Source organism: Phoca vitulina, unplaced genomic scaffold (assembly GCF_004348235.1).
Source record: "Phoca vitulina isolate PV1807 unplaced genomic scaffold, GSC_HSeal_1.0 scaffold45, whole genome shotgun sequence".
NCBI classification, from domain to species: Eukaryota; Metazoa; Chordata; class Mammalia; order Carnivora; family Phocidae; genus Phoca; species Phoca vitulina.
In genome coordinates, this window is record NW_022589748.1 from 397,343 (window position 1) to 423,968 (window position 26,626).

The 26,626-nt window shown below is 53.9% G+C and overlaps 5 protein-coding genes across 9 annotated transcripts in view; 2 read left to right on the forward strand and 3 right to left on the reverse strand.

The window, feature by feature from the left end:
- The first annotated feature begins 630 nt into the window (after positions 1–630).
- On the forward strand, positions 631–4,416 carry LAMTOR4 (late endosomal/lysosomal adaptor, MAPK and MTOR activator 4). Of its 2 annotated transcripts, none has more exons than XM_032431123.1 (4): positions 631–842; positions 1,336–1,416; positions 3,181–3,298; positions 3,659–4,416. In XM_032431123.1, the coding sequence occupies exons 1-4, from the start codon at positions 840–842 to the stop codon at positions 3,754–3,756; spliced, it is 300 nt and encodes a 99-aa protein (XP_032287014.1). In that variant the 5' UTR covers positions 631–839; the 3' UTR covers positions 3,757–4,416. The 2 variants fall into 2 exon arrangements, with proteins under 2 accessions (XP_032287014.1, XP_032287015.1); XM_032431124.1 differs by having other exon boundaries at positions 734–842; positions 3,642–4,416.
- Positions 4,269–8,785, reverse strand: MAP11 (microtubule associated protein 11). 2 transcript variants are annotated; one of them, XM_032431121.1, is made up of 11 exons: positions 8,115–8,775; positions 7,811–7,906; positions 7,575–7,704; positions 7,320–7,406; positions 7,035–7,155; positions 6,783–6,930; positions 6,569–6,651; positions 6,319–6,482; positions 5,602–5,756; positions 5,176–5,369; positions 4,269–5,061 (listed from the first exon to the last, which is right to left on the reverse strand). In XM_032431121.1, exons 1-11 carry the CDS (start codon positions 8,523–8,525, stop codon positions 4,908–4,910), a joined length of 1,743 nt encoding a protein of 580 aa, XP_032287012.1. In that variant the 5' UTR covers positions 8,526–8,775; the 3' UTR covers positions 4,269–4,907. The 2 variants fall into 2 exon arrangements, with proteins under 2 accessions (XP_032287012.1, XP_032287013.1); XM_032431122.1 differs by lacking the exon at positions 7,320–7,406 and having other exon boundaries at positions 8,115–8,785.
- Positions 8,786–8,958: 173 nt separating this feature from the next.
- Positions 8,959–14,698, reverse strand: GAL3ST4 (galactose-3-O-sulfotransferase 4). Of its 3 annotated transcripts, XM_032431198.1 has the most exons (5): positions 14,610–14,660; positions 13,105–13,417; positions 12,621–12,924; positions 10,163–10,412; positions 8,959–10,042 (listed from the first exon to the last, which is right to left on the reverse strand). In XM_032431198.1, the coding sequence occupies exons 2-5, from the start codon at positions 13,227–13,229 to the stop codon at positions 9,378–9,380; spliced, it is 1,344 nt and encodes a 447-aa protein (XP_032287089.1). In that variant the 5' UTR covers positions 13,230–13,417; positions 14,610–14,660; the 3' UTR covers positions 8,959–9,377. The 3 variants fall into 3 exon arrangements, with proteins under 3 accessions (XP_032287089.1, XP_032287088.1, XP_032287087.1); XM_032431197.1 differs by having other exon boundaries at positions 8,959–10,412; positions 14,610–14,698; XM_032431196.1 differs by lacking the exon at positions 14,610–14,660 and adding an exon at positions 14,171–14,229 and having other exon boundaries at positions 8,959–10,412.
- Positions 14,699–15,773: 1,075 nt separating this feature from the next.
- GPC2 (glypican 2) lies at positions 15,774–22,162 on the reverse strand. Its single transcript, XM_032431036.1, has 10 exons — positions 21,822–22,162; positions 20,998–21,156; positions 20,397–20,719; positions 19,475–19,555; positions 18,459–18,621; positions 18,110–18,240; positions 17,722–17,895; positions 17,480–17,619; positions 17,218–17,393; positions 15,774–16,168 (listed from the first exon to the last, which is right to left on the reverse strand). Exons 1-10 carry the CDS (start codon positions 21,985–21,987, stop codon positions 15,918–15,920), a joined length of 1,764 nt encoding a protein of 587 aa, XP_032286927.1. The 5' UTR covers positions 21,988–22,162; the 3' UTR covers positions 15,774–15,917.
- A 1,366-nt stretch (positions 22,163–23,528) lies between these two features.
- Positions 23,529–26,626, forward strand: part of STAG3 (stromal antigen 3) — a 28,094-nt gene continuing 24,996 nt past the window's right edge. Inside the window, exons 1-3 of the mRNA XM_032430669.1 lie at positions 23,529–23,680; positions 25,127–25,229; positions 25,651–25,767. Of these exons, the coding sequence (XP_032286560.1) occupies positions 23,529–23,680; positions 25,127–25,229; positions 25,651–25,767 (372 nt within the window). The remainder of the gene's footprint in view (positions 23,681–25,126; positions 25,230–25,650; positions 25,768–26,626) is intronic.

The following is a 26,626-nucleotide window of genomic DNA, read 5'->3' on the forward strand; positions in this document are numbered from 1 at the left end:
CTGCATTTCACAGCCCCATCAGCACTGCACAAGGACGCCAATTTCTCCACACCTTCACCAACTAGGACTTATTATTTCTAGAATCAACCTTCAATTTACCTCACCAACACTTTCTCAGTCATACTGATATTGCGGGTCTGGAAACTATTTAAATGAAAACAAAAGTAATCGAGGTGACACTCAGGTATTAAAGAAACGACTTCAGAGTACTGTTTCTAATTTTTCCCGGCAGAGAATATTCAGCTTCGCGGCTGCCTCGCCTGAGGGGAGGAGGCGAGGGACCCAACTCACCGTCACAACGTTCCTCACAGAATCCCGGGAGGAAAAGCCATTTTGGGAACAAATCCCTGTCTTAAAGGGATAGTTTCCTGGAGTAGGGATAAGAGTAGCCTTTGACTAGCTCTTCACGTGCATTTCACGTCACTTCACTTTATTCTCTCACTCATAGTCTCACTGGCGGGTAGCTTCGCCCAAAGGGAATGTCGGCCCCTCTGCGCGCAGGCGCACACCCTCAGCCCGCCCTCCTCCCTCCGGTCCCGCCCCTCCAGGCCCCTCCCTCCGCCGACACGCCCCCTCCCCTCGAGCTCTGGGGCTGATGGGCGGGGAGAGGGCTGTGAAGGAGGGCCTGCGACCAATCCGCTTGCGTCTTCGGGAAGCAGCGCTACGCACTGGTAGATTAAGGCTGATGATGTACTCGTGTTCCAATCCACACTTTGGGGGCGGGGCTAAAATCCTGAGGCGCAAAGCTGGAGGGGACCGCCTGGTGGAAGCACGTGACCTGGGTCTGGAGCCGGAAGCTACCTATCTGATAGGGAGCGCCCCCAGCACCTAAGGCTGCGATGGTGAGTGAGGACGCATGCGCGGGAGTACGCGCTAGGGGTTCTGCATCCCTGTTTCCCAATCTCTTCGGTTCCCCCCACTTGGGCCTGTACTCCGCCCTTACCTCCTATCCACCCCGGACGCAGAGAGAATGGAGATGGGAGGGGAGGCGACGTAGAGGGTTGAAGAGGGGTCCGTGCGAGGGTGTATGGGAGCTGGGGAGTAGTCTGCGGGGGTGGGGCGGCCCACCGGGGGAATTGGAGATGGGGCGGGGTGGGGGAAGGGAACAGTGGTGCTGCGGAGGCCAAGGGAGTCCAGGGTCAGAGGGTGAGAAGGTGGGAAGCTCGGCATGATCAGTGTTGAAGGCTTTGTAGAGGAACAGGGTCTGGAAGAGACCTAGCTGGGAAAGAGGTTTGGGGAGGGGGGGGCCTTGTCAAGGGAGACTTGGGGTTGCAAGTGAAGGGCATCTAGGGCCATCCTGGCATGCTTCTCACTAATTGCATCTTTACCCACTAGACTTCTGCACTGACCCAGGGGTTGGAGCGAATCCCAGACCAGCTTGGCTATCTGGTGCTGAGTGAAGGCGCAGTGCTGGCGGTGCGTTCTGGGCAAGGGCACATGGCCCCGTGATCCCTTTTAATATCGCCCGGTTTAGCCTAAGTTGTCTGTATTCTAGGTCTTAGCTATCATGCTTGGCAGATAGTAAGCTTTCAGTAACTAATCAAATAAATCCTGGAATCATAGTCTGGTAACTTCTGAGTTAAAAGAGGTTTAATGACTTTAACAAAGACAACTACTTACAGGATTGTTGATAACTGATATTATCCAAGTTTTCTCGAATATGTCTTTATTTGGTATTTATTTAAGAGGCTTTGAATTTTGTTTCATAGTACAATATAGTGTTAAGCTCTCTAGAAGTTTTTAATGGAGCTGGTGAGCCAAGGCTTAAGGATAAAAGTTGAAAGCAATGCAAGTGGTAAAGACTAGTGAAGGAGACCAGAAAATGAAGGATTCAACCCTTGTGTTGTAACTTACATTATAACAAGGAGACTCTTGGAGGAGGTAAGAATTCAGCTGGGCTTAAAGGATGGATGGTTGTGAACAGGCAGAAAAGGAGAGTACTCAGGGTTGGAGTGGTGGGTTTGTGTTGAAAAGATTTGGAAAGGTTTGGAAGAAGATATGGTAAGGAAGGATCTCATTGTGGAGGACTTTCAAGGCTGGGTTGACACATTTGGGTTAATCTTGAGGGTAATGGGAGCTTTGAAGGGTTTCGAACAGAAATGTGAGCTAAGGAAATAGTTGAGCAAAATTATTCTATTAGGTGTGAAGACAGCTGGAAGGGGTGGGATTCAGAAGTAGGGGGAACTGCTGCGAAAATCTAGGTATGAGACAGGTCTGGTGGCAGTGAGGAGGAGCAAGGAGAGAAGAAATTTTGAAGGAAGAATCAATGTATCTTGGTAATGACTAGAGATAGATAATAGAGGGGATACTTCTCCATCTAGTAAGACTGAACCCAAGCCTAGAATGATGGTGCCTTAACAAACAGGAAATTAAGAAATGAAGTTGATTGGGGAGGGGGTGAGGTAAGGAGAATTTTGATGACTTGACTTTAGACATTTTGATATAGAATGATAGCAGTTAGTATATATTGCCAGGAGCTGTTCTGAGCATCTCACCAATATCTCAGTGTAATCCTCACAACGGGCCCATGGATAGGAACTTGTCCCAATTTACAGATGAGAAAACAGAGGTACAGAATGTCCAAGAGAGCAAAGGGCCTGAACATGACCTAGTTGGGAGGTCCATGTTGAGGAGGTTGGGAGAGGAAATTGAGACAGTCAGCAGAAAAGAGGAAGCCTAGGCCACAGTCACATCATTACCCAAGGGCTAGGTAGGAGGGAGGGGCCAAGGACAAAGAGGATGTTCCTTTATGTTTCAGATTCTGCAGACAGGGCAACAAGTAGAAAGACTGAGGAAAAGAGCTCTGGAGGGGTCCCTGAACCTGTCAGTGGTGGGTGGGTGGGCATAGATGTTTGAGTATGTAGTTTTATCAGTAAGTGGGGAGAGAGGGAGAAATCAAGTTTCAGCGATTAGGAAAGAATGGTCAGTAAAGAATGAGAGTCACTGCTCACTGGGCGAAGCCCCATTTTGTAAGGATGAGAAACAAGATGGCATCAAGAGGGGCAACAATATCATAGGAAAGTTTCAGGTTTATTTTTCCAAAAATGGGGGTAACCTTAGGGGTACTGGAAAGCTGAGAGGGAGAGGTTACAAATGCTAGAGCCAAAGTGACTGTTCTGGAATTCTTTCCCAATTCTTTTCCCTAATCTCTGCCATCCTTCCTCTTCCCTCTGCATGCAGTCATCTGGGGATCTAGAGAATGACGAGCAGGCAGCCAGTGCCATCTCTGAGCTGGTCAGCACGGCCTGTGGTTTCCGGCTGCACCACAGCACGAGCATACCCTTCAAGCGCCTGTCGGGTGAGCCTCAGCCCCTGCCCCCCTGGTGGTGGTGGTGGGAGGGGGTGGGGGTTGCTCCCAGAGGCTTGTCTTCTGAGGGCTGGGGGGAGAAAACGGCTGTCTCCTGCCAACCTCCCACCATCTCCCCCTGGGGTCCCTGGGCCCTTTGGGATTCACCCCTGCATCAGAACTATGAGAAAGCAAGAGAGGGAAGGGGACGTAATGGAGCCCTCCTATCTTCAAATCTCTGAGCCTTGAACTATCGAATGCCTTTGGCTTTTGATCCCACCAGCTTGTGTGACCCTGTAGAGGCCGTTGTACCCCACTAACTCTGTGCTCCCTTCCCTCTCCCGGGCGGGGGAAGGTGTGTCTCCTTTCCAGTGGTCTTTGGAGAACACACGCTGCTGGTGACCGTGTCAGGACAGAGGGTATTTGTGGTGAAGAGGCAGAACCGAGGCCGGGAGCCTGTTGACGTCTGAGCCTGCCAGAGGGCAAGGGGCAGAGGTGGATTGGGTCCATGGGCCTCTGTGATGAGGAAGACGCAAACCTCCTCCACCTCTTTCTTGGCTTGCTGCTAGAACTAAGGCTTTCTGCTCACCCACTTCCCCACCCCTACCTGGAAGGGCAGAGGCTTGGGAACTTTGCACTGTGTCAAGGAGAGTGAGGGCAAGGGGATCTCCCTCTTCCCTCCCTCCCTCCTAATAAACATGAGTCTGATGTTCCCAGGCCCAGGGATGTGTGTATGAGAGGGTGTGATGGGGGAGGGAGGGATACACCCTAAGTCTGTCTTCTGTCTTCTAGGGAGACAGTCGTGTATGTGGGCCCAGAGGGGTGGGGCAAAGCACCTGGGCATATAAAACTGGCAATCAGAGAATAGTATGGTAGGAAGGGAGCTGAGGGGAGCTACTTGGTGTGCATGCTGAAGGGAACCACTCTGAGCCCCTGGGGCCTCTGCTCCTGCCGCCAACACACAAACGAAAGTCATTCTTCTCCCTCCTGAACAGGCATTTAATAGTCTTATTTCAGTTGGAAGCAGTAGTTGGAGAATAAGTTACAGGAACAGACAGATCAAAAAAAAAAAAAAAAGAAAAGAAAGAAAAGAAAACCCCACACAACTTAAAGTGCTTCAGGCTGCAAACGTAAACATGAGGGGCAGGAGGAGGCCACCTGGCTATCTCCCCTTTCCCCGGAGACAGGAGGGTCATTGTCGGGGTCCCTTTACCATCACCACCCTCTAATCTCAGCCCTGCGGGTGGGTGGGAGGAGGGAGGGAGGGAATATCAGAGGCAGGAGGGACAACTTAATAGGAACAAGGAATACACTTTGTAAACTTAGAACCAGGGTACAGGGCGGGGGGCAAGGGAACTCTTGGAGCCCCTGCCCTGGCTTCGGGGTGGGGCCAGCCCCCCCAGGGAGTCGGAGAAATACTGTTGGCTTAGTGCTGTAGCCATACCCGCCCATTTCACAGCTTCTTTCCTCGTCCCTCATCAGCAGACACAGACAGGCGGCCCTGTTGGGCCTCCTTATCCACGGTGGGAGGCATCCCAGGGGAGGCACAGTCTGGAGCGAGGACCCCCTCCAGGGGCTTTCGGTTTCTGGGAGTGTAAGAGGGAGGAGAGCCCGCACGGTGCTACTTGACAGGCTCCACCACCAGGACCTTGCACTCACGCTTGGCAATCTTGTCCAGAGAAAGCACAGCCTTGTCCGGGGGCAGGTAGAGGGGGCGGCCCACAGGGGAGGCCACAGGGGGCGTGATGGCCCTGCGCTCCATCACGCTGCCCGACCTGGGGGAAGGCAGAGGCTGTGGGCTCCGGTCGGACCCCGGGGACCCTTTCCTGCTCCCGCTCCAACTCCGGCCTCTACTGAGTCCAGTGGCACCCCCTCCCATGTGTCCATACCTCATGAGGTGGCTGCGGGAGGGCTGTTGGTGAGAGAAGGACTGAGAGCGGCCCAGGCTGGCCTGGTGTCTCTCCACCAGGTCCCGGACAGCAGGGCTGCTGGGGCTGCTCTTTCGAGAGAGGGGCCGGGCCTCGGGCGGAGGGTGGGACACACTGGCCGTGAACTGCAGCTTCAGTTTCATGTGCTGGCTCAGCTGGAGCGGGGAGACACAAGTCAGCATTCCAGCTCGGCCTCCGGGCCCCAGCCTTCCTTTCCAATCAAGTTCCCCACTTGCCCCGCCAGTGTGGGATCGAAGTTCCACCTTCCCTCCACCCCCGCTGTTTAGTACCACCCGTGGTGTTTCGTCCACAGAGGCTGGTGGCTGACTCCTCCCACCCCGACACTCTGCATAGCCCATCACGCAGTCCAGCCCCTCCCCAGCCCACCTCGAAGAGCCCCGTCCTCAGAGCCTGGAAGGCCACACTGAAGGTGAGCGCGCTGCCCTTCCGGGAAAAGCCTAGGTTGTTGAGGGGCGTGTGGCAGACAACAGAGTCCAGGGCAGCCTGCATGGCCCGGCGCTCCTCCTCACACAGCTGCTTTCCTGCAGGGGCGGGGGGGGGGGGGGGAGGGACACAGAAACAGCCACCACTAAACACATCTGTACGGTGCTCCTCTGTTCACACAGGGCTTTCATGAACACAGTCTCATTTGCTCCTCAGAGCCCCTCTGTGCAGCAAACTGAGTATGTCATCTTTTGCTGAACTTTATAAGTAACAACAGCTAATACTTACTGTGTGCTGAGGTCTATTCTAACCATTTCACTTATGTTAACCGTTAAATCACCATAACAACCCCATGAGATATTATTTCCCCCATTTTAGAGAAGAGGGATCGGAGTGAGGCTCAGAGAGATTAAGTAGCCTACCTAAGGTCACACAGCTAGTGAATGGGAGAGGTAGAAATCAAATATACCGGGGAGCCCAGATCCAGGGTCAGTGCCCTTAAAATCACTGTCCCGCTGCTTCTGTAAGCTTTCCATCGGGGACACTGTGGAGACCACCATGGTACAAAGCCGAGGTAGCCTGCCACAAGCCACCCACCTCCATGACTTCCTTTCCCCTCCTCTTTTGGGACAAGGTCCCAGAGCCTGACAGCCCACCTACCAGCCTGTGCGTGCTCTGGGGTCCACACAAGCCTCACAGCAAGGAAGTCTTGGAGATTGTTGAGCAGTGTGTAGGTGACCGTGAATCGCTCGTAAGTCCGAACAGGGGACTCACAAGAGGCAGTCATCACAAAGCATGGGCGGTCCAGGCGGATGCTGGGCAGGCTAGAAGCAGTGAGAGAGGGAAGCGGGGCGTCTATTGCCAAATAGGTGAACAGGACGATGCCCAGCGGGGAGTCCCACAAACTCACCGGTAGTGGGTGTAGATGCTCTGGGTGAAGGGCAGCTTTGGGGTAGACCACTGAACCACAGCAATCAGGGGAACTTCTAGGCCCTGTAGGAGAGACAAAAGGAAACACCATGTGTATCTGAGGTCCCCTTCCATCTTTTGTCACCCCCTGGCCTTTCCCTCCCACTGCTTTTTCTTAACCTTGCTCTTCGAGCATACCAGCCTCTTATACTCACCTCCTTGGCCCCTTGAGGAGGTTGCTCACCCCCTCTCAGCTGAAACAGGAAGTTGTGTTCCTCCAGGGCACTAAGCGGGCAGGGGAAGCAGCCAGAGGTACCAGGGAGCCGGCAGAAGGAGCCCATGGAGACTTCCCCAGATTGGTGACTAGTTCAGCAGAAAGAGGGACAGAGCTTGATCTTTTCATGCCAGAGCTCTTGGCCCTGCCCCCATCCCCACTTTGCAGCCCTGCCCCCTCCTCAGGACCTCACCAGACATTGTCCACCAGCAGCACTGAGCCGTCGGGCATGACAGGTAGATAACTAGCATTGAAGTTTGGGAGAATACGGATATCCCAGATGGAAATTTCCTCCTGGGAGGAGCTGTTCAGCACTGTTGGAGGTAACCAGCTCAGCTCAGCTAAGAGTACCTGGACCCCTCAAGCCCCGACTTTACCCCTCCAAAATTGGACCGATCCCCACCAGTGTGCCCAGAGTAACTGCCACCCAGTCAGTGCCCTTGCTGCTACCAAAGACCTGAGCCACAGATCTGCTCACCCTTGAGCACTGTCAAGTGTTTTCCAGCCACAGTGAACTGGCGGCATTTCAGAACCGGAGGGGGCAGCAGAGTCAGCAGGGTGCTCACTGCAGGAGAGGGCCCAGGCAAGAACTGATGAGCTGGGCACGGACCTCACCTCCAACCCACAGTTCTAATCTTACTCTGCTCCCCAGATCATGCACTTGCCAGTATTACCCCTCCACTCTGTCCCCCAAATTCCAGACTCCAGCGTTTCCTCTCTGCATTTTCCCCACCTTGGGCCTTGAAAGCGCTCTGCTCCCCCCGGAAGGTCTCCCCCGGAGATCGGGTCTGCAGCAAGCGCAAGTAGCCTTGATCTCTGACCTCTGGTGCCTCAACCTCCCGTTTCCACACAGTCACTACAATCTGAGCACAAGGGACACAGGACCTCGGTCAAGACGAGAGACAGCCAGCCCAGCCTTAGAAAAGGAGTCTGAATTAGGACAACAGCCCCACCCCTTGCCAATCTTACCTTGGCCTTAGGTGTCCCTGGGGGCAGCCTATCCAGTGAAACGGTGAGTGGGAAGATGACCTCATCTGTGGACACAATTGGTTCCTCCACAGGCAGCTGGGGTTTGTGAAAGGAGTAAGAGGGCGGGAGAGTCAAAGAGGCAGCCTGCGGCGTTCCCTTTAAGATGTGATGTTCTCCGTTCTTCTTGGCCTCCGCTCTCCTCCGTCATCTGCCTCCTTCAGGCCCCCAGCGTCCATCCCCTCCTGTCTCTGGAGCCCAGCAAACCGCCCCTCCGCCCTGTGCCGTGTCACCCCAAGCTCCTCACCGTGGTCGCTCCCCCTGAGGTAGCAGGGCCCGGACCGTGGGTGAGGAGGGGGCTGCAGCCTCGAAACAACGCCCCACCGCCAGGATCCCCGCCCCCTGGGGGTTCGGGATCCTGGTCTGCGGAGCCACCGCCCCCGGGCGCCCCGCCTCCGGCGCTGACCGAGGCCAGGGCGGCCAGGGCCGTTGCCAGTTCTGCCCAGGCCCCTCGGGAGCCCAAGCCCGGGCCGCCCCCGGCGCCGGACCCCGCGCCTCCCCGGCAACGCAGCACCAGCAGGAAGCGGACAGTCTCCCCCAGGTAGAGATGGTTGCGCCGGGGCAGCGCCCGGTACCGGCCCGGGTCCCCCGCCAGCTCCGCGCGCGGCGGCAGCGGCACCGCCGGGAAATACATGGAGTAGTCACATTGGGACTCCATGGGGCGGCGAGGACGGCGCGGGCGGGGGGCGAGGTGGGCCGGGGCCGGCGGAGGGCCAGGGGGCCGCTGGGGCGGGGCCCGGGAGTCCCGACACCCAACGGGTGCTGCGCGCGGCCGGGCCGGCCCGGGAGACCAGCCGGGGCCGGGAACCGGGGCAACGAACCCGGAACCGAGACCCGACAGGGCCGGAACCGGACTGCTGGGCCGATTGACTGGCGAGAAACCGGAAGCGGAAAGGAAGGGGCGTGGCCTCTGAGGCCCCGGAATTTGTGGGTGACCGGACCGCTGTGGCGGGGGGAGAGGCGGGGTCCGGCTGGGGTTAGGCTGCAGTAAGAAGGGTTTAGGAGAGACTACAAGACAGATTTCTTAGAGAAGAAATATTAAAAGAACCCCCTCCAACTCCACTTCTCCCAGGAAGATGCAAAGCAAGTCAAAGGTTCAAATTATTTATTCAACAAACATTTCATAGTGAAATGAGCATAGTCCAGAACCAAATAATTCATAGAGAAATGGACGCATTATTCCAGCCCACACGTTCCAAATTTTTTCTGGCTTACTCCATGATTTTCTCCTCCGGGGGCTCTTTGAGAGTGCTATAGGGACCTGCCAGGGGGTTGGAAAGGGGAAGGGGCAAAATGGGCGGGGAGGGGGTACTGCAAGGAGCTGAATGCCTGGAATGCTTTGCACAGGCTGAAAGACTTGGTCCCCACATCTGTGCAAAGTTTCATTCAACCTCCAGGGCACAGACATGCTTTCAGAGGGAAGCAGAAATGGCATCTGGCCCCCCCATACTCAATCATGTGTGCCCTCTAGCTTCACTGCTCTTCAGCCTAAGACTTAGTGGTTTGATGCCTAGGGGGAGAGTATCCTTGAAGTCTTAAGGGGCAGAGAGACTGTTGGGGGAAACTGCTTGGCATCTAGCTTGTCCTTGTACTGTAGCTCAGGGGTAGCCAGACGCTCACACTCCTCCTGGTCTGTGAGGCTCAGTCCACTCCGAAGTACATAGCCCAAAACCTTACCTGACCCAAACTGGAAAGGGCGGAACCGTCGGTCAGTGATATATTTGGGGTCTAAAGCCTCACCCCCCTCTAGACAATGTTTAGCCAGGGCCTCTCGGCGAGCCCGGAGCTCTGCCACGGCACTCTCCAGTCGGCTCTGGCCATATTGATTTATTCGTGCCCACAGACTGTGGTTGAAGTGAACATAGAGAGCCCAGTCCAGGTGGTTCCAGGCTCTGGCCCGTGCAGTCAGCTCCCTGTCCTCAGCGGTCAGTCCACCATTGCTGACAGGGCCTCTGCCCTGCTCACCTCCAGCTTGGGCGTTGTGCATGAAGCCCACCACATCATCTAGACCCCAGCACAGGGCATCTGCCAGTAGAACCAATGACTCATCAAAGTACTCGGCCACCAAGACCAGATCAAAGACAGAGTCCAGCCAGGCCAGACTCCACTGGATGAAGGACGAAGATCCCAAATCTAAAGAGGAAGGGCTGGATGTCTGGCTGTGACCACCAGCAACTGTGGGAGCAGGATGGAAGACAGCATTGGGATCTAGGGGATGGTGGGCTCGGGGGCCAGTGCCAGAAGGCAAAACATTCAGCTGTGGGAGGCTGGGGTCTCTAGGTGGATGCGTATTACCTCTCTTGGTCTTCATCTCTGGGGGGAAGGGGAGGCCAAAGTCAAACCAGAGCAAGTTGCGTGCATAGTGGTCCCCATGGGCCCCAGGTCGGTAGAAGGCTCGAGGATTGGCCAGGAAGGCAGCCAAGGATGGCGCCTTGCGGAAGGCCGATGAGGTGGATTTATAGTAGGAGAAAGCAGAGCGGGCCAGAGCTGCTGGGTCTCGGACAATGGAAAAGAAGAAGCTGTCAGAAGGCATGACCTGAAGTACCTGCAGAGGAGAGAAAACAGGCATAGGGAGAAAGAACTGGGCCAGGAAGGAACTAAGCAAGCCCATTGCCAGTGGATCCCCTAGACTCCTCAACTCCTGGAGATTTCTGGGCTTTGCTGGAAACCCCCAGCTTCCTACACTAACACCTTGGGCAAGTTACTTAACATCCCTGAGACTCAATTTGCTCATCTGAAAAATGGGGACGTAGCTTCCCACTGATTATGAAGGTACATGAGATAAAGGGTATGAAGGAACCTGGAACATGGGAAGCTACTCAAGAACATTAATTTCTTTGGGCCTCTCTGTATGGCTTTGGTCAGTAAAATCTTTAAGAATCAAACTTTGTCTTCACTTCTCCAACAAAAACCTCTTAGGTGCCTACCCTGGGACTCTTGGTCACAGCTTCAAGAAAGGAACTAGTCTCAGGCCTCCTCCAGGTGGGGGTGTGGGGGGGGGGAGTGGTCACTGGCAGCAAAGAGGGAGGAGAGGGACCAACCATAATGCTGTCTCAAGTATAGGCATCAGGTAGGCAGGCTAAGCCCAGGATGGCCAAAGGATAGGGTACTTCTGGGGTTCTTAGGCATCTTGGAAAGTAAAGGACACCCCTGGACTGGGCACTGGGGAGCTATGGACACTTGGTAGGGTGCTACCCTGAGGCCTGGGACATACGATTCTACTTCTCAGCAAGAAAGATGGTGGGAATTGGACTGAGCCGCACCCTAGGATGGTCCTGCAGCAGATCCACATCAGGACCCAGCCCCTGGGTTCCCCAAAGGGTTTCTGCCTCTGAATATGGCTTATCACTAAACCTGACGCCCTCACACGTTGTCCTCCAATCTGCTCTGCTAATGTGGGCATGCCTGCAGAGCACAGCTTGTAAACTGAGTGTCTCTTTGAAGGCAGGGAAGAACAGTACAGAGAACAGTCTGTGGCATCAGGTGAACCTGCAATAAAATCCCAGTTCAGCCATTTACCAGTTGTGTAACTTTAGACAAGTTATTGAACTTCTCAGAGCCATTGTTCCTCCATCTATAAATCTGGGTTAACACTTACCTTGAATGTGGAAGTGCATGGAACATGGTAGGTACTCACTGAATGGTGATGACAATGAAGGTCAAAGGTCAAAAACCAGAGACACCTGCCTGAAAGATCATTGTCATCACCTCACTCCAGCAGTGACCCCTCACTGCCCTTTAGATGATACTCATGACCCTCAGCTGCTTTCTCCAGCTCCAGCTTAATAGGACACACACACATACACACACAGACACACACCAGGACTGCCACCACCACCGGGACCACCACACCTTTGCTGATATTCTGCTCCCTCTAAAATACCTGATATTCTTCTTACTACAAAGTTGTGTCCACCCTTTCCTTAAAAACCACTTCACCAGAAAGCCCTGCTTCTTTTGGTGAATATTCTCCTCACAGTTCCAAATATAAACACACATACACATGCACACATGCCAGGGAAGGCCCTTTGACTTGGGAGCAGATGGACCTGAGTTCAAATCCTAGCTCTGCCGCTTTCTGTTAAGGAGGCCAGTCACTTAGCCTCTCTGAAACCTGACCTCATCTGTGTAATGGAGACATTTATAATGCCTTTCTGGCAAGGTGATGGTAAGCTTAGTACCCAGCAGACAGTAAGTATTCAATAAAAGTTCCTTCCCTGTATATTTTCATTTGCACATTGATTTTGTTTGCCCAAGAGCTCTCAGGTTCCTGGGTGTGTATGGATGAGTACGTGAGTGCATGCACACATCTTCCCCTTTAGAACTGGGGAGGAGGGGGTCAGGACCAGGCTAGGGCTTGGCATGTAGCTGATTCTCCGTATCTGGCAGAGGAAGATGGTCAGAAGGCAGTGGCTGAGCAAGGGCCCTGGTAATGTCGGTAGAAGGGGCCAAGAAGAGTGAGAGTCTGGGGGGTCAGAGTTGTCAGGGCACTGATATCAGTGGGGTAAATTGGTCAAGGAAAGAGACTGGAAAGCTCTAGATGGGAGAAGGCAGGACTTTGGCTCCCAGAAACTACTAGGCAAGGGACAGCTGAGGAGAGGAGAACAGGAATCTCTGTGGCTCCCATGCCCAATTTTTGGGTGAAGGGGTACCTGGGAACCCCCAGGCCTGGGGCCTCCTCCCCTGGTGGTCTTGGCCACAAGCCCAAGCCCACGTCTCTCCAATCCCACCCATCCCCTCTTACACCCCTCACCTCTTTCAGGTTGAACCTCATGTGATGACAGAGGATGTGGAAGGGGGGCTTGGTACCTCCACCCTGAGGGCGGTAGCCTTTGACCCGAGAGGCCTGGAAAAGCCTTGGGTAGCCGAACTGGTAGCGGGCAGGGAGGGCAAAGCGCAGCCCGTGTCGGTCCCCGTAGCGATGAAGCAGGTTCAGCACAGAGCTGCTCCCAGATTTATGCGTCTTCAGGAACACAAGTCGCTGCCGGGGCAGGCAGGATGAAACAGCCGATCCCGGGGATGGGGCCAAGGGCTGTCGGAGCTGCAGGCCCGGTAGCCTGGGGAGAGATGGGAAGGGAATTTTCCTGTCCCTCACCAGCAGGTGGGCGGGCATCTTGTGGAGCAAGGACAGAGGACATGGAACCTCCTCAGAGTCCCCAAGAGTCACAGACCTAGGTGGTATGGGGCGGAGCAAATGGGGGGCATCTATAAGGCATTGGGACAAGATGGGAACTCACCTCCTGTGGAAGGGGCCCCCCCAGAGCTGGAGGGCAAATCCGATGGTCATGAAGACTCCCAGAGCCACCCCCAGGCTCCGAGGCCCCCAGAGGCGCATGGTCCTGGTAGGAGACAGAGGGCCCATGTGGCACAGGTAAGGGTGATGCTAGCGAGGGACAGGGCAAGGGCCAGGCACAGAGGCAGAGACAGTTTGAGACAGCCGTGCAGCCGTGGAAGGCGCTGGTTTGAGATCGGGGGGTCATCCCCCAGGCCTGCTCGTAGCCCTGGTTGAGTCTGCCCCCTGAGTTAGCAGATTTTTGCCTCTGTCAGCGTCTAGAAGGGAAATGAGGGGGGAAGGAGGGGAGTCTAAGGAGAGGGTAGAGCCTTCTCTCCTGCTGCTGCAGCTCATTCCAGGAGTGGAAGCCTGGGGGGTGGGGGGGGCATGTGCTCTCTATACCCAGATCTTCCTGGTGGTCCACAACTACTCCTGTCAGCTTCCCCGGCCCCCACCTGCAGTTTCTACCTGAGCCTCAGGGGTTTAGAAGGGGAGAGGAGAAAGGCAAGACCCTGTAGAAGGACCCATCCGCTCATGTGCCACTGAGGTGGACATCGGCTGGCCCCTGGCTTCCTTAGCTTCCTCATGAGCTCCTCTGCCTGTGACAGATAGGGATGAAGAGCCCCATTCTGAGGCCACAAGGGGCCTCCATAAGGAGGGAATGGGGGTCAGACAGGGCACAGGCTACTGAACCCAGGGAGGTCAACTACAGGAACGACTTTGTCATGAGTACAAGTCAAAACTCAGGCATCTCTCGCCCCTTCCGAAGTGCTCTCAGCACAGGGCAGACCCCAGTGTGTGAAGAGCTGGGGGAGACGTGGGGTTGCTGATGAGGCTCAGCTCCCTGGACACCCCCTACTCCCCCGTGCCGGCTTTCCAACTCCCTCTGCACCCAGAGGAGATTGAGAGGGTGGAGCTGGAGAGAGAGAAAAAAAACTCTGCGACATAAAGATACCGAAAGATACAAACATGGAGCTTCTGAGTTCCTTCCCAGGCCCCAGGTTCCTAATCAACTGGGAGTCTGGACTCACCCCTTCAGATCACAGCCGCAACCATGGGCCACAGCCCCTCCAACAAGCCCGACAGCCCCTTTCTGGGACAAGCCAGGAATAACCCCGGGCAAGGAGAACCCACACTTGCTACCTAGAGACCCGCCCCCTCTGGCATCACCCCTCAAATCCCTCCCCCAACACAGCCCCCGGGATCCAGCCCCGCACCGGACTCCCTCCTGTGTCCAGACTTCTAGTCCTTTTTCATCCATCTCTGTCTCCTCCCATTAGCCCCATTCCAGCCCTCTGTCCCCTCCAGCTTTGGTGATTGCTCAGTCTGTGGCCAGCCCTTTGTTGGCCCCCTCCGGGGTTCTATGAACCCCCCAAGTCTCCTCCCATAAATTCGAACCCCCCAAGTCTCCTCCCATAAATTCGAGAGTCCCTCCACCGGCCGCGGCCTTGGCTTCACTTGCCCACTCACCAGGCCACCTGAGGAGCAGCAGGGAAATCGGGGTCTGGCCCTCCCGCCCGCCCCAGCCACCGCCCGGCTCCGCGCAGTGCTCAACTTTCCCCATAAACTTGCTCCGCGCCCAGGCTCCTCCCCCTCCCTCCCTTTGTCCCGCCAGTCCCTGCAGCTGCTTGGGCTTTAATCGCGTCTCTGGGTCTCTCACTCCCGGCATCTTTCCTTCGTCAGGGCACCCAGCCCGCCCTTGGAACACAGCACTTCTACCCTCCTTTTGCACTTAGGAATCAATTATACCTTTTCCTCTTAGCTTTCTGCAGAACAAAAGACTCATTCAGGCAACAGAAAGAAAGAAAGAGAAAATAACAGACGAGCTGAAAGCAGACATTGTCAAGGACCTGACAAGGTAGCCCCCATCTGACACACAGAGAACAGGGGTCCCCACCCTGAAGGCAGGGGCCAGAGGTGTGGTAATATTAAAGGCGCCTCAGGTTCAGGAAGAATTTTGCCGGTCCCCACAATTCTCCCCATTTTACAGATGAAGGGGCTCAGACCCAGAGGGTAGACAACCTGACCAAACAGAATGACAGGGGGCAGGTTCCAAGAGAGGTCAGAAGCCTCTGCCAGGAGCCTGGGCTCAGGGAAGGATGCTAAAAGTCCAGAGTCACACACAGGGTTCAATACGTTAGCTGTTTATTTGTAGAATAAACACTGAATCCAACACTGAAGCATGAAGTGTGGAAGCTTGTGAAGGATGTGGATGACAGAGATCATGAGATGAGCTCTTTTTTTTCTTTTTGGTATTTTAGTTTAAGAAATTGATACTGAGAAAACTCCATAGAAACCAGGCCCACAGATCTTGACCTTATTCACATACCCTTGTCCCCTGCCCTGCACCCTATCGGCACCCAGCTTTGTCCCTTTGAGCCCAGGTGCCCCACCCCTCCCCACTTCCAGCTTCTTTCAAACCCCACCCCCAATGGCAACTCTAAAACTCCTCCCTTTTTCCTTGTTGGGGCTGACAACTGGCCCAACATAGAGGCTTGGTTGGTGAGTACACCTCCTTCCTAAATAAATACCCCCAGCTCCCTCCTCCCCAGATTGTAAATGAAAAAATAAATATTGTGAACACCCACCCACCCACCCACCCACCCCCAACCCACCAATGGTAATCTCCTGGATTTGGGGCCCCAGCCATTCACCCAAAAAGTCCCTTTCTCTACCTCTCTGCATCCCCCTTCAACTCCTCCCCAGACCCAGCTGAAGGGCAGGGGGGAGGAGGGGAAGGGCCATGAACCCTTCTGATGCTAGGGCACCCCTCCCCTGTTATCTTGGTCCAAGCAGGGCCAGGGCTGAGAGGAAGAGAATGAGGATGGGTTGGGTGTGAAAACCAACAGATGTCCCCCCAGTCCTGCTCCTGCCCTGGTTGTGGCGGACAAGGACACCTCCTCCCTTGCCCCCACTAACATCCCTTCGAGGAGGGCGAGGCAGCCTGGCTGGGGGGGCCACAGCTGCTGCCCCAGCCATCCAGTCATCTGCATAGTGCTGTCCCTCTCCAGAACCACTGGCGTCTTCATCTGCAGGAAGGAAAGGATCAGAGACAGGGTTGAGAAAGAGAGGCAGTGGGAGACAGACACAGTGAGGGGGAGCGGGGAGAGAGACAAGAGAATTTAAGATTAAAAACAGAAAGGAGATGGGGCATGTGGGTGGCTCAGTTGGTTAAGTGTCTGCCTTCGGCTCAGGGTCCTGGGATGGAGCCCCGCATCGAGCCCCACATCGAGCCCCGCATCAAGCCCCACATCAAGCCCCACATCAAGCCCCGCATCGGCTCCCTCCTCAGCGGGTAGCCTGATTCTCCCTCTCCCTCTGCCTCTCCCCCCTCCCACTGTGCTCTCGCTCATTCTGCTCTCTCTCACTCTCTCAAATAAATAAATAAATAAATATCTTTAAAAAATAAAAACAGAAGAGATGGGAGAGAGACACAGGTAGATAGATGGAGATTGGGAAGAGGGAGAAAGTGAGTGACAGGAAGGGGAGGGGAGAGGTCAGACAGATGCAGGAATGAGAGAAGAAAAGAGACAATGAGACAGAGACAGAAGAGAGAGAGAGATGGGGAGAGAGGATACACAGGAAAAGACAAAACAGACGCACACAGAAGCAGCAAGCAGACAGAAAGAGGGGTGTTGAAGGAGAGACAATGCGAGACAGAGATGGACAAACAGATGATGAGAAAAAACAAAAACACTGTCTGTGCCTTGCTTCTCCGGCAAACTCTATCCTGGGAGCCAGCCCAATGGCCCCCCACCCAGCTTCCCCACCTCCCCCAGGTTGCAAGCCCTCCCCAACAACCCACACCCTTTGCTCGATCTAAGAGGCTTCCCACTGTTATGTAAGAGTGTTTTGGTGTCTTCCCACTGGGTCGTGAACTCAAGGATGGAGACCCTGCCATGGGTCTTCTACCACTCAACTTTGAGGTAAACGTTCAATAAAGGCGTGTTCAAAAAAGGAGGAAAGTAATGAATGAGTAAAGATGCGAGGGGAGGGGCTCAGAAGGCAGTGGGCGGGGCCGGGTCGGATCGCAGAAAGCCGGGAGGGGCGAAGCGCTCGGGGCGCCCGGGGTTCTCACCCCAGTCGTCCAGTTCCACGTCGCGTCCCAGCGCGGCCACCCTCATCCTGGTCGTCGCTGCCCGGAGCTGCAGCCGCCGCCTCCGCGTCTGGAGGTCGGTGCTCGAGTCTTCCTTGTCCAGCTCTGGGTTGTCGAGCTGCTCGGACGCGGAGACCCCGACCACGGGCGACAAGTACCTGCGGGCAGAGCAGCCCCGAAGGCTCCCGCCCGGCCCCGACCCGCCCGCCCCGCGCCCGGCCCGCCCGCCGCCGTCCGGTCTCACCGGCCCCGCCCAGCTCCGGTCCAGCAGGGCGCCGCCTCCTTCGAGATGTCTGCTGCCATGCGGGGGTCCCCGCACACCGCCAGAGGCAGCCCGGCCCAGAAGCCCCTCACCCGGCCCAGCCGCTCGCGGAGCTCCCACACCTGGGCGAACAGAGAGCGCGGCTGGGCTGGAGCACGCGCCCCCCACTACCCGTATCCGCCCCCCCGCCCCCCGCCGCCGCCCCCTCTCTGCCCCCCACTCACCAGGCGGTTCAGGCTGGTGCTCCCAGGCGTCGTGGGCCTCTCCTCCGTCCCTGGCACCCCTGCTGCCCCCACCGCTCCCGCCGAGGTCCAGAGGCGTCCCACCTCTTCCCGGGGGGCTGGGGCTCGGCGGGTGCGGCCTTGTACCCGTTGGGGGTTGCCACATTGCTGAAACACCTAAGGCACAAGGAAGAGGATCCCCCTAGTCATCCTGCGATGAGAACCACACAGTGTCCCCACTCCAACACCCCAGTCTCCCTGACACCCCACACTGTCCCCCCACTCCAGACCCTCAGCTCCACTCATCTCTCTCCTGTACTCCAACACCCTCCCTGCACTGTCTTTCCCCCTCCTCAGGCTGACACTCCCACCCTTCTCATGGCCCCTGTACCTGGGCTGACACTGCCACACTGTTTTCCTGCAGATACATCAAAGCTTCTGAGATCCTCACCCCAATGGACTGAGCTGCCAGCTCAAAAGAAAAAGAGCCCTGGAGCTTCTCAGCCAGGAACAGGAGACCATCTTGAAGGAGGGGAAGAAAGAGAAAGGGTGTCATGAGGGACTGTGATGCTCCCACAAATCCTGACCTGGGTCTTGGAGGGAAGCAACAAGGTGTTGGATAGGAGAAACTCACATGAGAATAGTCTCTCAACTCCGTAAGGTTTAAAACTCCCTCCCCAGTCCACCCCAAGGCATCCCAAACACAAACAGCCCTCCCAGGCCCTCCTGAATCCCCTCACCCAGATAGGCCCCCCAGTCAGGATCCAGTCCGTGGCTGCGGAGACAGCCATTGGCCACATTGAGGCAGAAGCCCCGGCAGGGTGGCAGCGAGGGGATGCCCCGACAAAGGGGGCAGCCAGTCAGACGCATCACAGCCCGCCTGCAGCCTTCAGACATGGGCACCTGGGGGCAGACAGCAGGACTTGTCATTCACAAACACAGTGGCTGCACTCAGCCAAGCTTGGTGCTGGACAGAGAGAAATCAAATACTCCACCTCACCTTCCCCAGGCTCTCTGTGGAGAGCTGGATGTGAATGTCTAGGGTTAGTGACCCCATGTGGCATCAGGTAAGACCTGAAGACTGCCACAGATCTGATAAGGAAGTTTCCCAGGGGCCAGGCTACAGATACCTCCTTCTTGGGGGGGGTGGGTGATGGAATTAGAGAGGCAGTGGGGAGAGCGGTCTGAGAAAAGGTTCAAGAAGAGAGAGGCCATCGTGGTTGAGAAGTGAAGAGACTGCGGATGCAGGAGGTAAAGCTGGGAGGTCAGGGAGAAAATGGGTGGTGAAGAGAGGGCTTTGAAGGCCAAGGCAGGAATCTGGCCTTCAGAAGCAGGGAAGGGGGAGCCATGGAGGGGTCCTGTGGGAAATGGCGGGCGGGGGGGGGGGGGGGGGGGGGGGGGGGGGGAGACGTGGGGGGGGGGGGGGGGAGGGGGGGGGGGGGGGGGGGGGATGGTGGAGGCAGTACTTCAATCTCAGGCTGCTATGGAGATGAGCAGACCACCAGAGGCTGCAGGGGTCAAGGGGCATCAGAGAGCAAAAGAGGGTCAGATAATGGGAGGAGGTCATGGATCATGACACAAGGGAGATTCCACTCCTGCCCCCCTCCTTCCTGCTTTACCCTGGATACTGGGGCCTCAGGGCTGATATGGGAAGGCCCTGGACCTCTCCAGCTGGCACCTGACTCTTCCTCATAGGGCCTTTCTTACTTCTGCCTCTCCCTCCCTGGGCCCTGCCCACACTCAGGCCCCCTCTAACCTTAAGTGTTTCGCTGACCACATCTCTTCCGGTCTCCAGGCCCTGGATAAAGGCCCGGGCAGCCACCAGGGCCCGGGTTATCTGGGGTAGGGGAAAGAAGGTGAGAGAAACCATAGGGTCAGTCATGGTTCAGTCAAGACTGGAGACAAGAGACTGCACCAAGGGCACAAGCAGTGGGGGTTAGGTGTGTGGAGTTATGGTGGGGTTGTTAGGAGTGTCAGGTGGTACAAGGAAGCAGGTTCAAGGAATATAATTCCTTGAACTATATTCAAAGGAATTATAGTCTAGAAGGATAAAGGGGAGCTGGGTTTGGGAAGAAATGGAGGGTTTGTGTTTTATAGGGCTTGGCGACAGAAGGATGGCATATCAGAACAAACACTGAACTTAAAGACAGAAGACCTGGGTGTAAGATACACCTCTACCACTTACTGGCTGTGAAACCCTAACTTCTGGGAGGCTCAGTTTTCTTATCTGTAAAATAGGAATACCACTATCTATCTCAAAAAGTTACTACAACAGTTAAATGAGATACTGTAAATGAAAGTCCGTCTCAACTATTAAGTGCCTAATTCATGGTTAGTTGAACCACAGGAAGTCAAGATATTAGGATTAGGGAGCAATTAGCAGAAAGGTGTCTGGGGGCCAAGAGCAGGTGAGTGGGTTAGGAATTTGTATGCAACTAGGGCGCAGAATGAGAATGAGGGGGTACCCAATTAAAGGAGGCCAAAGAGCATGGGGTCAGGCAGAGGGGACTGGGGCTCAAGATAGGGGTCACCAGGTCAGAGATGGCTGCCATGCAGGATTGGGGAGATCACCAGGTCAGGGGTGACTGGGGCATGAGAGGGGAGTTAGGGTGAGTGGTGCACAGCTCAGAGGTCACCAGGTCAGAGGTGGCTGAAGCTCAGGCTTTGGGGCCTCTCACCTGCAGGTGGAGGCGGTGGGGTGCATCCCCGAAAGGCTTCAGAGAGTCATCAGCAGAGGAGGCGAGGCGAGTGAGGCAAAACAGGTAGTCGGGGGAGAAGGTGTACTGTGGATGCAGCAGGGGGAACAATCTCTCCAGGAGCTGTGCCCAGAAATCCACCAAAGCGTCATCTAACCCCTCACCGGACCTCTCATAGTAGTCCCGCAGCCGAGAGAACAGGCCACTGAATACAGGGGCGTGCTGGGAATACAGGCGGCCGAAGGAGTGGTGGAAGAGCAGGGCCAGAGAGCGCTCAGATGACAAGAGTATCTCCCGAAAAAGGTCTGTGGCAAATGTGGAGAAAGGAGTGTGAGGTGGAGTGAGTTCAGAGAATGGAAAATTGAAAGGGTGGAGGCAGGAAGAGATGGGGATGGAGGGACAAGAGAAAAGTAAGCTAGAGCCTCAGGAACTCTTAGAGACCTGAGAATACTGGGGGGGGGGGGGGGGCGACCCTGGAGAGAATCTGGGGGTGGTGATGGAAGGGGGCTAAGGCAGGATGTTTGCTGGGGTCATGAGCACAGAGAGGAGGTGTGAGGCCAGGTTTGGGGACCCCAGTCCTCACCATCAAATTTTCTGTGCCAGGAAGCCAGTGTGTGAACCAGGAATGAGCTGCTCTCCTCCACCAGGCCTCGGAAGGTGGTCTCAGTCTCCCAAGTCAGCCTCTGCTCTATCTCACTGGAACAGCAGGTGTATTCCTGGGGACAGATCCGGAGGTGCTCACCTGGACAGAGGAGACACAGAAGAATGGAAGGAGGGAGAATGCTATCATGAAATTCTTTCCTTTTTCCGTCTGTCTAGGGGGCTATCCTTTCTCTTCTACCTGTCTGCTCTCTTTTCTATTGTCTCTCCCTCACCCCACCTGACCCTATCCCCTCCTTATTGTACCCTCACCCATCTCGAGTCCACTGGCATTAGTTAAGGGATCAAATAGTAATGAGCCAAATTAGTGATCAGTGTCCTTAGGTGACCCTCCCCAACATCCCACACTGCAGGCCTCTAAGGACTTACAGGACAGCATCTATGGGAAGAATGGGGTTTGGAGGGGTGGGGTTACTAGGTAAGCAATAAAGTGTTATCACTGAAGGGGCTCTTAGAAATAGCGATGGGAACAAATTGAGCTGTGAAGAATGAAATACAGAGGGGGTGCTAATTACTCGAACAGGATTCCTAGGGTGGGGGTGGAGTAAGAAACCTATTATGTGAACGGGAGGCTTATTGTGATCCTGGTAAGTAAGTTCAGAAGAGATATTATTGGCATGACTATGGCATGAAAAGATTATTATAACGGTCATTCTGAAAGGGAGGAGAGTTATTGTGGACTGGGGAGGAGCCGCCCCCGCCCCCCTCCCTCGCCCCCAATTCTCTAGTCTTCCTCTTTCTCCTCACCTGAGATCAGGGCGGGAGGGAGTAGGCTTAAGCTATATCCCCGGGCCCCCAGCACCTGCCGGGTCTCAACGCAACTCCGGGTGACCTTTGCCTCGCTCCCGGGTCCAGGACCAGGACCGGGACACAGAGACAGCAGCAGAAGCAGAAGAGATCGCAGAGCGGACATAGCTGCTGCCGCCCTGGTTCAGCAAAGTGTGTCCTAAGAAAGAAAGAGCAGCCCGAACTCGGGAAGCCGATTCTCTGCCGCGGGACCTCTCCGCGGGGCAGAGAAAGAGCGCGACCTCGGAAAACTGAACACCGAGCACGATAGCTGGACCAAGCGGCATCTGCGGAGACAATGGGAGCCGGGAGCCGGACAGGGGGCGGGGCCCGAGGCGGGGCCCCGCCAATGATGGTAAGTAGCGGGCCTCAGGGGCGGGGCCTAGGGAGAAATTAAGCCAATGTAGTGGGGAAGCTCGGCAGGGGGGCGGGACTCGGCGGAACTAAGGAGGCTGGTGGGGGAGGGGCGTAGCCTTTCTTGGGGGCGTGGCTATCCGATTCGAAAGGCGGGGCCTGGGTGGAACCTAGCCTATGGCAGTTGAGAAGCCAGAGTGAAGGGGCTACAACTAGTCTAGTGCGAAGCCCGGCCAATGGAGGGAGAAATTGGGGGCAGAAGGGGCGGGACCTGGGTGGAGAAGGGCTAAAGTAGGCTGTCCGCGCGCCCGAGCCCACGTGAAGGGGCGGCACGCCGGAAAGCTTGTGCCCGCACGAGGCTGCCCGAGCAGCGTGACTGGAACGTGGTGAGCACGAGCTCGCGCACGCCCAAGCCTCGCGACAATTACCAGCAGTGGGACGGGCCGTTGAGCTCGCGCCTGCGCACAACGTGCCTCGTGCCTTCCCGCGTTTTTCTGGATTCTTCCACCACCGCAAGAGAAGCAGCCGGCGCCTGTCCTGGAGGTGGGGTGACTACAGAACCCCGAGGGACCCGAGGCAGTGATCTTTCCTCATCCCTGCCCAACCAGACGTCGCTGTTCCGGGTTCAGACAGTGAGGCTCCTCTTGGACCCAAGAATACGCCCTCTCCCCGCACTCCCAGCCCTGAGAGAGGAACCGCCCTCCTCCATGCCTCAGTGGTTTTCTCCAGAGAGGCCAGGAACCCCAAGCCCCAGCCCCCAAGAGACTGATAATCACTCTTTTCAACGGTTAGGAAGCCCCTCAGCCCACTTACCCCGGGATCTTGTCAGAGATACCATCTTTTGGAAAAACGGAGAACGCGAATTTGTCTTTATTCCTTCAGCGTTTCTGGTCCTGTTCTAATGGCGGCTGCGGCCCCGTTAAGCGCTTCCCATTCTCTTCAATGTGGAATCAGGCTCCAGCCTGAAAATGAAGGAGTGGGTCCTTTTTTGTTTTGAGGGTTTTTATTTGTAACATGAGCGAGCTGGTCCCCTTGCACCATGCAGTCGACGCTTGGACGCCTGCAGGGAAAGATCTGCTTTAAGCGGCTCTGGGGTGCGTTTTGCTGTGGCGCTGGAGAGCGACTCCCAACCCACGTCCATGGGGCCGTGGTGTCTTAGGGCACGACTCTTGTCCTTTTTTTGGGGGGGGCGTCCACACCCCAACCCCGAGTTGCAGAGCAGTCCCCTTGTAAAGAAAGGGCATGGTTGGAGCTGAGGCTGGAGATGTGGTGGGTAGAGGCCCTTTCCTCTTTTTCTTCCGCAGCTGGACCAGCATGCCTACTCTGCGGTCCTCCTCCTCCCCAAGCAGTGTGTCCTCCCCGCTGCAGAGAGCAGCAGGTGGTGTACAGAGGGGCATGTCTGCATCCTCTAGTTCATCTGTCAGTGTGCCCTATGGTGAAAGGGACTCGGACCAGGCTTCACAGGGGTGAGTGGAGTTGGTGAGAACTTGTTGCGTTGTCTGGCTTTCTCCAGCAGTGCGGGTAGCTTTCCCCTCTGTCTGCCTGTGACTCTCTGAGAACATAAGCTTACTGGTTCAGAACAGTGACCCTTTCCAGCTCTGCTGGCTGGTTTTGGGTTTGTTTTTCTCTTTCCTGCCCTGCATGTTGTAGGCACCAAAAAAAAAATACATCTTCTTCGAAATCCATCATCCAGCTCATCCAAACCTTTCTTGAATACATTTGTATATTCAGCATGTATAACCTCTGTCGGGAGTGGGGAGATGGGGGAAGAAGTAAAGAGTTCTTTGTTTCCTAACAAATAGTATATACTTGTTAGTTGGTGTGTGATGTTCCTTTATTTAGGGATTTTATAAACAGATTGGTCTATCCTTATCTATGAGCTTGCTTTGTGAAGGTTATAGTAATATCTTTTTTTATTTTTCCAGGAAAAAAATAACCTCCTACAAGATATGATTTATCTCCTGGTTATTTTTTTTTAACTTTTTTTTTTAAGATTTTATTTATTTGACAGAGAGATCACAAGTAAGCAGACAGGCAGGCAGAGGGAGAGTGAGAAGCAGGCTCCCCGCTGAGCACAAAGCCTGACATGGAGCTTGATCCCAGGGCCCTGGGATGGACGACCTGAGCCGAAGGCAGCTGCTCAACCAACTGAGCCACCCAGGCACCCCTCTCCTGGTTATTTTTTAATTGGCTTCCTCTGACACCTTTCTCTCAGTGCTACTGTTTGGGACCAGATTTTATCTATGTTATAAACTTAACTCTGATTGATAACACTTGTGAACTTGTTTCAAGGGGTGAAATTTAACTCTAGGCATATATTAATCTCCAGTTTATGTATAAGTAATGTGTGACTTCCTAAGCCACGCTGATTTTTCTCCACAGCAGTGATCCCTCTCCCTGCTTAAGTGAATATCATTTTCTTTTCTTTTTTTTTTTTTTTTAAAGATTTTATTTATTTTTCAACAGAGAGAGACACAGCGAGAGAGGGAACACAAGCAGGGGGAGTGGGAGAGGGAGAAGCAGGCTTCCCACGGAGCAGGGAGCCCGATGTGGGACTTGATCCCAGGACCCTGAGATCATGACCTGAGCTGAAGGCAGACGCTTAACGACTGAGCCACCCAGGCGCCCTCATTTGATTTTCTTATTCAGAGAGAATATTAGGAAGGGGTTGCCCTTTACCCACTCCAGTTTTCATTTTACATCTTCACTGCTTTCTTCAAGTGAAAGTTTTCCTTTAAGATTCTGTCTCTACTCCCTGTTAAAGTAAACCTCCTCTTTAAAAAAAAAATCTGAATATATTTTTCTCACGGAGAAGGGGTTTACAGTTACAGAAAAAGAAATTATCATTTATTTGCCATTTTATATGGAGGGACTGGGGTTGTGTATCTAAGGAGAACCACACTCTCTCATAGGGATAGTGATTCTTTATCAGCTGATGAAGGCAGTGACTTTGAAGATAGCCTGAGACACAGCGTGAAGAAGAGAGCAGCAAAACGACCACTCAAAACAACCCCAGTGAGTCAGTCAGTTTCGTTTTGCTTTTGAACCTAGTCTGGGAAGCAGCAAAAACAAACAAAAAACCCCAAAACCCAAACAAAACGAAAATCTAGAAAAGGCTCAGGTAATATGTTTGATGAAAGGGCAAAATTTAGAGAGTGTTAAGGGACAGAAGTAGGAGGAAGGCAAATTTTGAAGAGAAAAGAATAAAAGAAGGGTATTAAGAATAGAGGAAAAAGAATGGGCTTAAGGGACTTTTTAAAAGGAGAAAAAGTTAGAAATAATAAAGTTCACAGTGTAAAAATCAGTTATTTTAGATCTCAGTAACTCAAATTCTGCTGTGAAATTGGCAGCTTAAGCCTACTTGTATGACAGTGATGAGACTGTTAATATCACTTTGACGTTTTAAAAATATTTCTGATCTCTTTATACTTACTAGGTAGCAAAACATCCAAAGAAGGGGTCCCGAATGGTACGTGGTCATGGCCAGAAAGACTCAGAGCTACCACCCAGTGATCTCTTTGATGCTGTGAAAGCTGCCAAAAGTGACATGCAGGTAAAACAGTGTCTCACCCTCTGTTTCTTGATACATATCTTACCTGTTGTAGAAAGATAAGGACAAATGTTTACAAAATTGATTTAATATGGATGATGTAGGGAGTATAACCTGTATGAGGAAAGAGAGATAAGACCATGGAGTAAATCTTTGGAATGATGTAAGGGAGACCTTGGATGTGAGAGAATCCTCCTTTCTTAAAAGTATCACAGAATAGGATAGATTTTACTTTTACTAATCGGGATGGAGGAGGCAAGCAGTGGCATTAGATAATCTGGAGAGAAATCATGCATGTGGGTGGCAACTTGTTCACCCTTGTCACTCTTTAGCTCCATTTTAACAGTTATACCTAATTCTTTTTCCTCTTCCCTGCATTTTTTCCATAATTTTATTGTAATTCTGTTATCTAAAAGTGTAGAAGGCTCATATATAGTTTTTAAAAATTTGAATAATCACCCAGATCTCTAGTCTCAGCTCAAGAAACATTAATAGTGCCATAGTATATCTTCTCTCCATCCAGCCCACACAGTCCCTCACCACCCAGAGATAACCACTAGAGTAAATTTTCTGTTAATCATTCCATTGTCTTTCCTTATACTTTTGTCACTAATGAATATGTTCTTTAAATAAATGAACCATTTTTATATAGTTTTCTGTGATTTCTTTTGATTATTTGAGATGTAGTTATATTGATGTGTAATGTAGATTTTTATAGTTTCTAGAACAGTTTTAGATTTTCACACATAAGGAGTTTTTATATTTTTGTTATTGTTTTCTAACTTGATTACATTGTAGTCAGAAAATGTGGTCTTTGAAGCTTAGGGAGACTAGCTTTATGACTTAGCATGTAGTTCATTTC